The following is a 13,323-nucleotide window of genomic DNA, read 5'->3' on the forward strand; positions in this document are numbered from 1 at the left end:
ACTTTAATAGATACATTTTCAGCATCCTTAAAGTGGAACCTACATAATGTGATAGATTAAGATTAGCACATTTGGTTGTTTTGATTAGGTCATCCGGTCAGGACGAACACTGTAGACACCACAACTGAACTGGTTGGTGCTGGCAATCAGGGAGGCCACTGCCGCTTCAATAAAGTAAGTGGTCATAAAATACTTTTTTTATATATACTTTTGTGCCATTATTACAATCTTTTACCGCAATGCTACACCTACACTGTATGATGTCTCCAAACTTTCCACAGGTATAATACAGTAGTGCAGCACTTATGAACTAGTCATTCCGCTAAGGAACAAAATGTTGTTTGAGTCTTTCCTCAATTTAAAATATACATCTTAGTACATACAGACTATTATAGGGGCATAAAAAAAAAGAAGAAAAATCACAGCAATTGCTGTTTGGGATTTTTTGCTCATCTTCCTTTGCTTAACCAAAATGTTTTGCCAGTCAACGCTAGGGAACATAAATGTAAAAATGCTAAGGAGTCATCGATACCATTTTATATTTTACAACAATCCATGCAGCGCGCTCCTCTTAAAATAGTTAGACACTAAATATGTCGGGATGTAGCACGTGTCTTTAACCGATTCATTACACAACGAACGGAGACATGTACATTCAGCTCAGCAGCTTCCATGTAAACTCTGTGCATATAAATCCTCAAGCTGTACAAAAGAATCGCAGCTGCCCCAAAATGCAAAACCCTGTACATTAATATGCCAAGCACAGTCATGCCAATGTTTCCGAGGAACCCACATACACAAACAGTAGAACTGACGGCGTTTACAACGTCATAAAAAAATGAAATGTGGCAACAGCCAGGGTAATTAAAACATTTCAATAATATGTACATTTCCAAAAACATCTTAACAATAAAAATGCAAGAACGGCTGTCTCACCACCAATTTAACTAAAATAGTTTGGTTTTAATGAACAATGCATTAAAAGGAATTACAAAGGCACTTCCCTACACAAAATCTGAATTGAAAATCTGCAGGCTATGAGTGCTAACTACTGCAAAAAACTCGATTTCATGTGGAAGGGCAAGGATGGAATTATGAAGGTCGCAATCAAAAATGTAGGGATTCAATGTGATCCATTAGTGAGCAGTCAAAGTCTCGTCTTTGTGTCTATGCTGCTTTTCTTGGCTTCCTCTTTCGGGACTCCGACTCCTCCTGCGATCATGCTTGTTTGAATGGTCCTTGCCATCACTGTGATCCCGTTTGTGGGACCGATCCTTGCTTCTACTCCGCTTATGAGACCTATCTTTGCTCTCACTGTGTTCACGTTTCCGGGACTTCTCAAAAGTGTCAGTTCTGCCCCTACTTCCGCTCCTACTGTGTTTAGACCTCTCTCTATTGCCATTTTTATGCTTACTTGATTTGTCTTTGCTTCTGCTTCTGCTACGCCTACTAACATTCTTACTTGGGCTTCTGCTCCTATGCTTTCTATCTCGGCTTCTACTCCTACTGTGTCTTCTTTCTCTTTTCGCATCCTTTTTGTCATCTCGATGCTTCCTGTCATCTTTCTCATCCTTATGTCGTCTCTCTTCACTTTTACTTTTCTTCTCTTTTGACCTTTCATGCTCTCGAGGTTTTTCTGCATCTCTGTCTCGCTCACTTCCCTTCTCATAATCACGCTCTCTCCGCCTGCTTCTTTCGTTTTCTTTCTCCTTATCACGGCGATCGAACTTTCGCTCATGGCTACGGCTGCGACTTCTGTGTCTCTCTCTGCTTCGGCTCCGCTTGCGGTCCAACCCACGTTCAGCACTGCGAGAGTTCGGCTTGTCTTTCGATTCACGCTCTGCTCGCTGCCGTTCTCGCTCTCGCTCTAGTTCTTTATCAAAGGTAGTGGACCATCCATGTCCTTCGCGATGGCGACTCCTACTTCGTGATTTTCTTGGGGACCTCTTAGGACTTGAAGACCTTTTCGGAGACCTATGACACCAAACAGAATGAAGAAATTCAGAAGCCGTGGGATGCATTTAGAATATGCACGAAAAAGACACAGCTATAATCATAGCTATTCATTTCACATTTCCTAGCGTAACATACGTTGGATTAAAAAAGGAAAAACCTACATTCTCTTCGACTCAACGATCAAGAAATACTACTTCCAGAAGACTCGGTACTTAACCCTTCACCACCGGTTATAAAGACAAGTCACAGGCAATAATAGAGATGCTGTTACTTTAAACCATTAGTGGGTACCTAGTTAATCCATGCATCCAGTATCTCCCCCCCCATACATGCACCAAAAACAACTGCACGTGCTACACCAGCCCACCATAACCTAGAAATAGGAAACCGAGACAGCACAAGCCCAGCCACTCTTGAAGCAATACATATTAAGCAACAGACATGGCTTTAAAATGATGCTTCATTTGCTCTGGTAGCAAAAGTAAGAGGGTGAAGCTGGAACATCACGTGTCACACATTCTGTTAAATTTGACAAACAGATTTTTCAAACGGTTGCAAGGGTTTTATTACGAGGGGCAAGCAATAGTTATTTGAATAAAATCAGACCATTCTCCAGCCAAAGACTGGGCTAGAATTCTCCAGCCAAAGACCAGAAGATACACAAGTGGAGGCCTTAAAGGCTTTCCACTGGCCTACCAACAAGTTACCCAAAAAAAAAAAAAAAAAAAAAAAAAAAAAAAGAGAATGTATACAAGTATCCGAGACATTTGATATTAAACGTAAGGTGGAAAGAACACTGTGATTCACTGAAAATTAGGTACATACTTGCATCAGAGGTACTAGTTACATTTTGGGCCTTTTTGGATTATGGAGCTCAATGCCTAGAAGCTAAAGAATCCACTAAATGAGCTCTATGATTTCAAAGTATTATATGCAGATTTAAGAGTGACATGGGAATCAATACTTAGCAACTGTATCAAGAGGTTTTTAAATGTGGCTCTTGGAACTGCTTTTGGCCTTTAGATGCCCCCCTGGTCTAATATGGCGGAGGGACACATGCTAAGATTATTTGTTAACAAAATAGCTATGAATTACAACATATCTGTGTTAGAATGACATCTTAAAGAGTGAAAACAGTTGTGCCAAGAACTGTTTATGCTCAAGGAGGAGCACAACCAGATCGGTTAAGTAAGCAGCCAGGGCCCCCTGCAATTTAACAGCCTTGAATCGATCTGTCATACATACTTCTAAGAGTAAAAAATCTTGATTGTTTAGCAAATACACCTTCTATTCCTTTTATACTGAGAAGTTTAGGAAACGAAAATATGTTTAAATATGGTGTGAGATCACATAACAATCACCTAAGAATAGAGGTTTTAAATTTTCAGATTATGTACCACTATTTCCTATACCGGATATCTATTCTACCTTGAAAGCCAATGATGGAAAGTTAGTATGTATGCTTGTTGTTAGATGTGCAAACGCTTATGTATTAGACTGCCCTCTGCCCTTCGCAGAAAGTTTTGAAAGCAATTGTTTAAGCAATACCAACAAGCAGCACCGACTCCTCCTGTTCACTCGGCCACGACAACGTTCATAAAAGTGAGCTTATGAAAAACATCTAGGTACTATAAACTTAATCGCAGTACAGCAAGGTTCCAAAGAAAACAACTCATATAGGTATTTTACTGATCCCTGTAATAATGTTTTCAGCTCGCTTACAGACTACTACATAGGGAGAGCCAGAATACGTAGGAGTTGACTTGTAGGCAGAACACACAATTATGCTGTAAATTTGATACAATTCTTTGAGTACATAGAACACTTCCTGTGGATACATACGTTAAAACATGGCTGTAGTCCTTTGCAGGAAACTCTCAATTGCAAAGTCTCCAGAGAGGCTTTCTTCTGCAGGGCACATTATGCAAATCTTTGGGCAAGGTACTGAAATATGTCTTAATTATACTTCAAGGTGGTTTGAGTTTCAAAGGCCTCTTGCCACGGTAAAGGGCAAAGGATAACCTTTGGGTCCACATAGAACAATAACTCTCTCCTCTCCTTCAGAAACAGAAAATACTATGGCATGCTGCAGTCGTAACTTATGCGACAGGCAATTCCCCAAGCGTCATACCTGACTGTATTTCAGATGAATTATTAAGAAAATTAAGTAGTCTGGCACCATAGGTCAGTCGTGATTTTGGATATCATTATTGTGCATTTGGCTACCTAAAGAAATGGGTATTTGCTAGTAGTCTTTTTTATGCATCGTAGGAATATTTATTGAAGTAAAACATTTGAAGCTTAAAATAATTCTCATGCTGCATGTGGTGATATCAGTAGCGGGGACTAGTCCAAAATGTCCTGGTGAAGCTGAGCTCCCTTTAAAGATCTAAGACCAACAATATTTTCTAAATTTAAGACTGCCTGTAGCACCAGATCACCAGGCAGGTCTTTGAAGAGATGGTACACGAAGAGTGCATGTGAAACCAGGTGATTAGAATGGCTGCGGATTTGGGAGAGTTAGCATAATCGGATTCGTGCCATGGAATCTGCCTGTGACGTTTATCTTGGTTATGCCTCGCTGCCATGACACCTAATGCACAGCTCAAGATTCTTTACCTCAGATTCTACTACGCATCATTGTTTGGGGTCATTTCACTGAACATGAAACGGTGAAGGTGAAAAATGAGGTGGAGAACTTTACTGCTGTGTCAGAGCGGAAGCATTCTTCAGGTTGTATTACAGGCATAAGAACATCAATTACCAACCTTGGAGGATGCAATCTCATTACTGGCACAATATGAAGCATAAGCGTCAACAACAGACGCAGGACAAGACACAGCCCTAGCAAAGCAGAAGGCTTAAAATATATGAGCTATATTACAAGCTAACACCTCAGGCTGACCACCACATAACAGCTGTCAATGACTAGCCCTACATCTGCCTGCCACGCCAGCAGTGGTGGTGTTATCTTTACACATAGAAAAGTGGGAATCACAAGACACGGGGTGCTAATGCTAAGTGGTGTAAAAGGTGGCTACTCTGTGGTTCAAGGAGCTCCACCACTTATTTAACCACATCCAACACTGATATTTCAACTAGCCAGCCTGAGAAGAAACAACTCTGTTCTGCTAAAGAAGCACACAATAAGAACTAGTCTCTGCCCTTCATCGGGAGAGTGTTTTTTTACGCAAGATGTTTGCTGGTTCAGAAAAAGGTCAAAGAGGAAATTCAGAACAATATTGGATTTACATACGGCCAACAAGGTGAACAAACGTGAATTATCTTGTCTGCTAGTTCTCCATCAAATTTTTCATCACCCAAGACAAGGGGATTAAAAGTAGATATCTTGTAGATCTAACACACGCATTCATGTTCTGATGGCAAAGAATAATAGAAAATACATGAGATTTATAACAGGATCATGAGACTACTAACATGCAATATTTCTTGTGGTTCTGAAATCTGGCCTTCAGAGGTTTTTGAAATGCATGACAGCAGCCACAGCCCACCTTTGACATCAAGGAATATTAATATACCCTTACCTGGACAGTTGGTTGATAAGGGCTCATAGCTCCTGAAAAGTGGGACAGGATTTTTGAACAACTAAGTCTTATTACTAAGCCTATATCTACAGACAAACATCCAAAAACCGAAGACATCCTGTAAGGAAATGCCTCCTTAGCATGGTTACCCCCTGACTTTTTGCCTTTGCTGATGCTATGTTTTGAATTGAAAGTGTGCGGAGGCCTGCTAACCAGGCCCCAGCACCAGTGTTCTTTCCCTAACCTGTACTTTTGATTCCACAATTGGCACACCCTGGCATCCAGATAAGTCCCTTGTAAGTGGTACCCCTGGTACCAAGGGCCCTGATGCCAAGGAAGGTCTCTAAGGGCTGCAGCATGTCTTATGCCACCCTGGAGACCCCTCACTCAGCACAGACACACTGCTTGCCAGCTTGTATGTGCTGGTGAGAACAAAACGAGTAAGTCGACATGGCACCCCCCTCAGGGTGCCATGCCAGCCTCTCACTGCCTATGCCGGTATAGATAAGTCACCCCTCTAGTAGGCCTTACAGCCCTAAGGCAGGGTGCACTATACCATAGGTGAGGGCACCAGTGCATGAGCACTGTGCCCCTACAGTGTCTAAGCAATACCTTAGACATTGTAAGTGCAGGGTAGCCATAAGAGTATATGGTCTGGGAGTCTGTTTTACACGAACTCCACAGCACCATAATGGCTACACTGAAAACTGGGAAGTTTGGTATCAAACTTCTCAGCACAATAAATGCACACTGATGCCAGTGTACATTTTATTGTAAAATACACCACAGAGGGCACCTTAGAGGTGCCCCCTGAAACCTTAACCGACTATCTGTGTAGGCTGACTGGTTCCAGCAGCCTGCCACAACCGAGACATGTTGCTGGCCCCATGGGGAGAGTGCCTTTGTCACTCTGAGGCCAGTAACAAAGCCTGCACTGGGTGGAGATGCTAACACCTCCCCCAGGCAGGAGCTGTAACACCTGGCGGTGAGCCTCAAAGGCTCACCCCTTTGTCCCAGCACCGCAGGACACTGCAGCTAGTGGAGTTGCCCGCCCCCTCCGGCCACGGCCCCCACTTTTGGCGGCAAGACCGGAGGAAACAAAGAAAACAACAAGGAGGAGTCACTGGCCAGTCAGGGCAGCCCCTAAGGTGTCCTGAGCTGAAGTGACTAACTTTTAGAAATCCTCCATCTTGCAGATGGAGGATTCCCCCAATAGGATTAGGGATGTGACCCCCTCCCCTTGGGAGGAGGCACAAAGAGGGTGTACCCACCCTCAGGGCTAGTAGCCATTGGCTACTAACCCCCCAGACCTAAACACGCCCTTAAATTTAGTATTTAAGGGCTTCCCTGAACCTAAAGATTTAGATTCCTGCACCTCACCTGAAGAAGAAGACTGCTGAGCTGAAAAACCCCTGCAGAGGAAGAACAGAAGACACCAACTGCTTTGGCCCCAGTCCTACCGGCCTGTCTCCTGCCTTCCAAAAGAAACCTGCTCCAGCGACGCTTTCCAAGGGACCAGCGACCTCTGAATCCTCCGAGGACTGCCCTGCTTCAAGAAAGACTAGAAACTCCCGAGGACAGCGGCACTGCTCCAAAAGAACTGCAACTTTGTTTCAAGGAGCAGATTTAAAGACCCCTGCAACTCCCCGCAAGAAGCGTGAGACTTGCAACACTGCACCCGGCGACCCCGACTCGACTGGTGGAGAAACAACGCTTCAGGGAGGACCCTCCGGCGACTCTACGACTGTGAGTAACCAAAGTTGTCCCCCCTGAGCCCCCACAGCGACGCCTGCAGAGGGAATCCCCAGGCTCCCCCTGACCGCGACTGCCTGAACTCCATTTCCCGACGGCTGGAAAAGACCCTGCACCCGCAGCCCCCAGCACCTAAAGGAACGGAACTCCTGTGCAGGAGTGACCCCCCAGGAGGCCCTCTCCCTTGCCCAGGTGGTGGCTACCCCGAGGAGCCCCCCCCCTTGCCTGCATCGCTGAAGAGACCCCTTGGTCTCTCATTGAAAACCATTACAAATCCGACGTGTGTTTGCACACTGCACCCGGCCGCCCCCGCGCTGCTGAGGGTGTACTTTTTGTGCTGACTTGTGTCCCCCCCGGTGCCCTACAAAACCCCCCTGGTCTGCCCTCCGAAGACGCGGGTACTTACCTGCTGGCAGACTGGAACCGGGGCACCCCCTTCTCTCCATTGAAGTCTATGTGTTTTGGGCACCTCTTTGACCTTAGCACCTCACCGGCCCTGAGCTGCTGGTGTGATAACTTTGGGGTTGCTCTGAACCCCCAACGGTGGGCTACCTTGGACCAAAAACTGAAACCTGTAAGTGACTTGCTTACCTGTTAAAACTAACAATAACTTACCTCCCCCAGGAACTGTGAAAATTGCACTGTGTCCACTTTTAAAACAGCTTATTGTGTTTTATGTAAAAAGTATACATGCTAATGAAATGATTCAAAGTTCCTAAAGTACTTACCTGCAATACCTTTCAAATGAGATATTACATGTAAAATTTGAACCTGTGGTTCTTAAAATAAACTAAGAAAATATATTTTTCTATAACAAAACCTATTGGCTGGATTTGTCTCCGAGTGTGTGTTCCTCATTTATTGCCTGTGTGTATGTACAACAAATGCTTAACACTACTCCTTTGATAAGCCTACTGCTCGACCACACTACCACAAAATAGAGCATTAGTATTATCTCTTTTTGCCACTATCTTACCTCTAAGGGGAACCCTTGGACTCTGTGCATACTATTCCATACTTTGAAATAGTGCATACAGAGCCAACTTCCTACATTGGTGGATCAGCGGTGGGGTACAAGACTTTGCATTTGCTGGACTACTCAGCCAATACCTAATCACACGACAAATTCCAAAAATTGTCATTAGAAATTGATTTTTTGCAATTTGAAATTTTTCTAAATTCTTAAAAGACCTGCTAGGGCCTTGTGTTAGATCCTGTTTAGCATTTCTTTTAGAGTTTAAACGTTTTGTAAAAGTTTGAATTAGAACCTAGAACTAGTTTTAGATTCTTAAAAAGTATTCCAACTTTTAGAAACATGTCTAGTACAGATATGAATGTGGTGGAACTCGACACCACACCTTACCTCCATCTTAAGATGAGGGAGCTAAGGTCACTCTGTAAAGTAAAGAAAATAGCAATGGGCTCCAGACCTTCCAAACTACAGCTCCAGGAGCTGTTGGCAGAGTTTGAAAGAGCCAACCCCTCTGAGGATGGCAACTCAGAGGATGATGATAGTGACTTGGAGGGTGATTCCCCCCCACCAGTCTTATCTAGGGAGAACAGGGCCTCTCAAACCCTGACTCCACAAATAATAGTCCGAGATGCTGGTTCCCTCACAGGAGAGACCAACCTCTCTGAAATCACTGAGGATAACTCAAGTGAAGAGGACATCCAGTTAGCCAGGATGGCCAAAAGATTGGCTTTGGAAAGACAGATCCTAGCCATAGAAAGGGAAAGACAAGAGATGGGCCTAGGACCCATCAATGGTGGCAGCAACATAAATAGGGTCAGAGATTCTCCTGACATGTTGAAAATCCCTAAAGGGATTGTAACTAAATATGAAGATGGTGATGACATCACCAAATGGTTCACAGCTTTTGAGAGGGCTTGTGTAACCAGAAAAGTGAACAGATCTCACTGGGGTGCTCTCCTTTGGGAAATGTTCACAGGAAAGTGTAGGGATAGACTCCTCACACTCTCTGGAAAAGATGCAGAATCTTATGACCTCATGAAGGGTACCCTGATTGAGGGCTTTGGATTCTCCACTGAGGAGTATAGGATTAGATTCAGGGGGGCTCAAAAATCCTCGAGCCAGACCTGGGTTGACTTTGTAGACTACTCAGTAAAAACACTAGATGGTTGGATTCAAGGCAGTGGTGTAAGTAATTATGATGGGCTGTACAATTTATTTGTGAAAGAACACCTGTTAAGTAATTGTTTCAATGACAAACTGCATCAGCATCTGGTGGACCTAGGACCAATTTCTCCCCAAGAATTGGGAAAGAAGGCGGACCATTGGGTCAAGACTAGGGTGTCCAAAAGTTCCACAGGGGGTGACCAAAAGAAAGGGGTCACAAAACCTCCCCAGGGGAAAGGTGGTGAGACAGCCAAAAACAAAAATAGTAAAGAGTCTTCTACAGGCCCCCAAAAACCTGCACAGGAGGGTGGGCCCAGAGCCTCTTCACAAAACAATTCTGGGTACAAGGGTAAAAACTTTGATCCCAAAAAGGCCTGGTGTCGTAGCTGTAGTCAGTCTGGACACCAAACTGGAGACAAGGCATGTCCCAAGAAAGATACCACTTCTAACTCCAATCCAGCTAAAACTGGAATGGCCAGTCTCCAAGTGGGATCAACAGTGTGCCCAGAGCAAATCAGGTGTCACACTGAAGCTACATTAGTCTCTGAGGGTGGGGTGGATTTAGCCACACTGGCTGCCTGGCCCCCTAACATGCAAAAATACAGGCAGCAGCTCTTAATTATTGGGACAAGTGTAGAGGGCCTGAGGGATACAGGTGCCAGTGTCACTATGGCGACAGAGAAACTGGTTTCCCCTGGCCAATACCTGGCTGGACAAACTTATCCAGTCACCAACGCTGACAATCAGACTAAAGTACATCCCATGGCTATGGTAACTTTAGAGTGGGGAGGGGTCAATGGCCTGAAACACGTGGTGGTCTCCTCAAATATCCCAGTAGACTGTTTGCTTGGAAATGACCTGGAGTCCTCAGCATGGGCTAAGGTAGAACTGAAAACCCATGCAGCCATGCTGGGTATCCCTGAACTGGTGTGTGTCAAGACAAGGGCACAGTGCAAGGCACAGGGTGAAAAAGTAGAGCTGGAGTCTGGAAGAAAGGCCCAGCCTACCAAGAGAAAAGGAAAGTCAGCTGGGAAACCAGCTGCAACACAACAAGAAAAAGAGAACCTCTCTTCTCAGGAAGAAGTTCTGCCCTCTGAGGGAACTGAGCCCATGGAGCTGGAACCTTATCAGGTTGAGCTCTTAGGCCCAGGGGGACCCTCAAGGGAAGAGTTGTGTAAGGGACAAGAAACCTGTCCCTCTCTTGAAGGCCTTAGGCAGCAAGCTGCTGAAGAGTCCAAAGGCAAGAAAAATGGAACACATAGGGTCTATTGGGAAGATGGACTCCTGTACACTGAGGCAAGAGATCCCAAACCTGGTGCCACTAGGAGAGTGGTAGTGCCTCCGGATTTCAGAGAGTTTATTCTGACCTTAGCCCATGATATTCCCTTTGCTGGGCATTTGGGACAAACCAAGACGTGGGAGAGGTTAGTCAACCACTTCTACTGGCCCAATATGTCCCAGAAGGTTAAGGAGTTTTGCCTCTCCTGTCCCACCTGTCAAGCCAGTGGTAAGACAGGTGGGCATCCAAAGGCCCCCTCATTCCACTTCCAGTGGTGGGGGTCCCCTTTGAAAGAGTGGGTGTGGACATAGTTGGTCCACTAGAACCTCCCACAGCCTCAGGAAATCCTAGTAGTAGTGGATCATGCTACTAGGTATCCTGAAGCTATTCCCCTTAGGTCGACTACTGCCCCTGCAGTAGCCAAGGCCCTCATTGGTATCTTTACCAGAGTGGGCTTCCCTAAGGAGGTGGTGTCTGACAGAGGTACCAACTTCATGTCAGCATACCTAAAACACATGTGGAATGAGTGTGGAGTGACTTATAAGTTCACTACACCATATCATCCACAAACTAATGGCCTTGTTGAGAGATTCAACAAGACATTAAAGGGCATGATCATGGGTCTCCCAGAAAAACTCAAAAGGAGATGGGATGTCCTCCTGCCATGTCTCCTTTTCGCTTACAGAGAGGTGCCTCAGAAGGGAGTAGGATTCTCACCCTTTGAGCTTCTGTTTGGCCACCCTGTAAGGGGACCACTTGCTCTTGGTAAAGAAGGCTGGGAGAGACCTCTTCATGAGCCTAACAAGACATAGTGGACTATGTACTTGGCCTTCGCTCAAGGATGGCAGAGTACATGGAAAAGGCAAGTAAAAACCTTGAGGCCAACCAACAACTCCAGAAGTTGTGGTATGACCAAAAGGCTGCACTGGTTGAATTTCAACCAGGGCAGAAAGTCTGGGTTCTGGAGCCTGTGGCTCCCAGGGCACTTCAGGACAAATGGAGTGGCCCTTACCCAGTACTAGAGAGGAAGAGTCAGGTCACCTACCTGGTGGACCTGGGCACAAGCAGGAGCCCCAAGAGGGTGATCCATGTGAACCGCCTTAAGCTCTTCCATGACAGGGCTGATGTAAATCTGTTGATGGTAACAGATGAGGACCAGGAAGCTGAGAGTGAGACTCTCCCTGATCTCCTCTCATCAGACCCTAAAGATGGCTCAGTGGATGGAGTGATCTATTCAGACACCCTCTCTAGCCAACAGCAGTCTGACTGTAGGAAGGTCCTACAGCAGTTTGCTGAACTCTTTTCCCTAACCCCTGGTCAGACACACCTGTGTACCCATGATGTGGACACAGGAGACAGCATGCCTGTCAAAAACAAAATATTCAGACAGTCTGACCAAGTTAAGGAAAGCATCAAGGTGGAAGTCCACAAGATGCTGGAATTGGGAGTAATTGAGTACTCTTGACAGCCCCTGGGCTAGCCCAGTGGTCTTAGTCCCCAAACCTCACACAAAAGAAGGAAAGAGAGAGATTAGGTTTTGTGTGGACTACAGAGGCCTTAATTCTGTCACCAAGACAGATGCCCATCCCATTCCTAGAGCTGATGAGCTGATAGACAAATTAGGGGCAGCCAAATTCTTAAGTACCTTTGACTTAACAGCAGGGTACTGGCAAATAAAAATGGCCCCTGGAGCAAAAGAAAAGACAGCATTCTCCACACCTGATGGGCATTATCAGTTCACTGTTATGCCCTTTGGTTTAAATAATGCCCCTGCCACCTTTCAAAGGTTGGTGAATCAAGTCCTCGCTGGGTTGGAATCCTTTAGTGCAGCTTATCTTGATGATATTGCTGTCTTTAGTTCCACCTGGCAGGATCACCTGGTCCACCTGAAGAAGGTTTTGAAGGCTCTGCAATCTGCAGGCCTCTCTATCAAGGCATCCAAATGCCAGATAGGGCAGGGAACTGTGGTTTACTTGGGACACCTTGTAGGTGGAGGCCAAGTTCAGCCACTCCAGCCTAAAGATCCAGACTATTCTGGACTGGGCAGCTCCAAAAACCCAGACTCAAGTCAGGGCATTCCTTGGCTTGACTGGGTATTATAGGAGGTTTGTGAAGGGATATGGATCCATTGTGACAGCCCTCACAGAACTCACCTCCAAGAAAATGCCCAAGAAGGTAAACTGGACTGTAGAATGCCAACAGGCCTTTGACACCCTGAAGCAAGCTATGTGCACAGCACCAGTTCTAAAAGCTCCAGATTACTCCAAGCAATTAATTGTGCAGACAGATGCCTCTGAACATGGGATAGGGGCAGTTTTGTCCCAAACAAATGATGATGGCCTTGACCAGCCTGTTGCTTTCATTAGCAGGAGGTTACTCCCCAGGGAGCAGCGTTGGAGTGCCATTGAGAGGGAGGCCTTTGCTGTGGTTTGGTCCCTGAAGAAGCTGAGACCATACCTCTTTGGTACTCACTTCCTAGTTCAAACTGACCACAGACCTCTCAGATGGCTGATGCAAATGAAAGGTGAAAATCCAAAACTGTTGAGGTGGTCCATCTCCCTACAGGGAATGGACTTTATAGTGGAACACAGACCTGGGACTGGCCATGCCAATGCAGATGGCCTTTCCAGGTTCTTCCACTTAGAAAATGAAGA

General features: G+C 45.4%; 1 protein-coding gene across 1 annotated transcript in view; it reads right to left on the reverse strand.

Annotated features, from left to right (window-relative positions):
* Positions 1 to 942: 942 nt before the first annotated feature.
* Positions 943 to 13,323, reverse strand: part of PRPF38B (pre-mRNA processing factor 38B) — a 66,842-nt gene continuing 54,461 nt past the window's right edge. Inside the window, exon 6 of the mRNA XM_069232402.1 lies at positions 943 to 1,974. Within this exon, the coding sequence (XP_069088503.1) occupies positions 1,137 to 1,974 (838 nt within the window). The 3' untranslated portion in view covers positions 943 to 1,136. The remainder of the gene's footprint in view (positions 1,975 to 13,323) is intronic.

The sequence above is a fragment of the Pleurodeles waltl genome, chromosome 4_2, assembly GCF_031143425.1.
Source record: "Pleurodeles waltl isolate 20211129_DDA chromosome 4_2, aPleWal1.hap1.20221129, whole genome shotgun sequence".
NCBI classification, from domain to species: Eukaryota; Metazoa; Chordata; class Amphibia; order Caudata; family Salamandridae; genus Pleurodeles; species Pleurodeles waltl.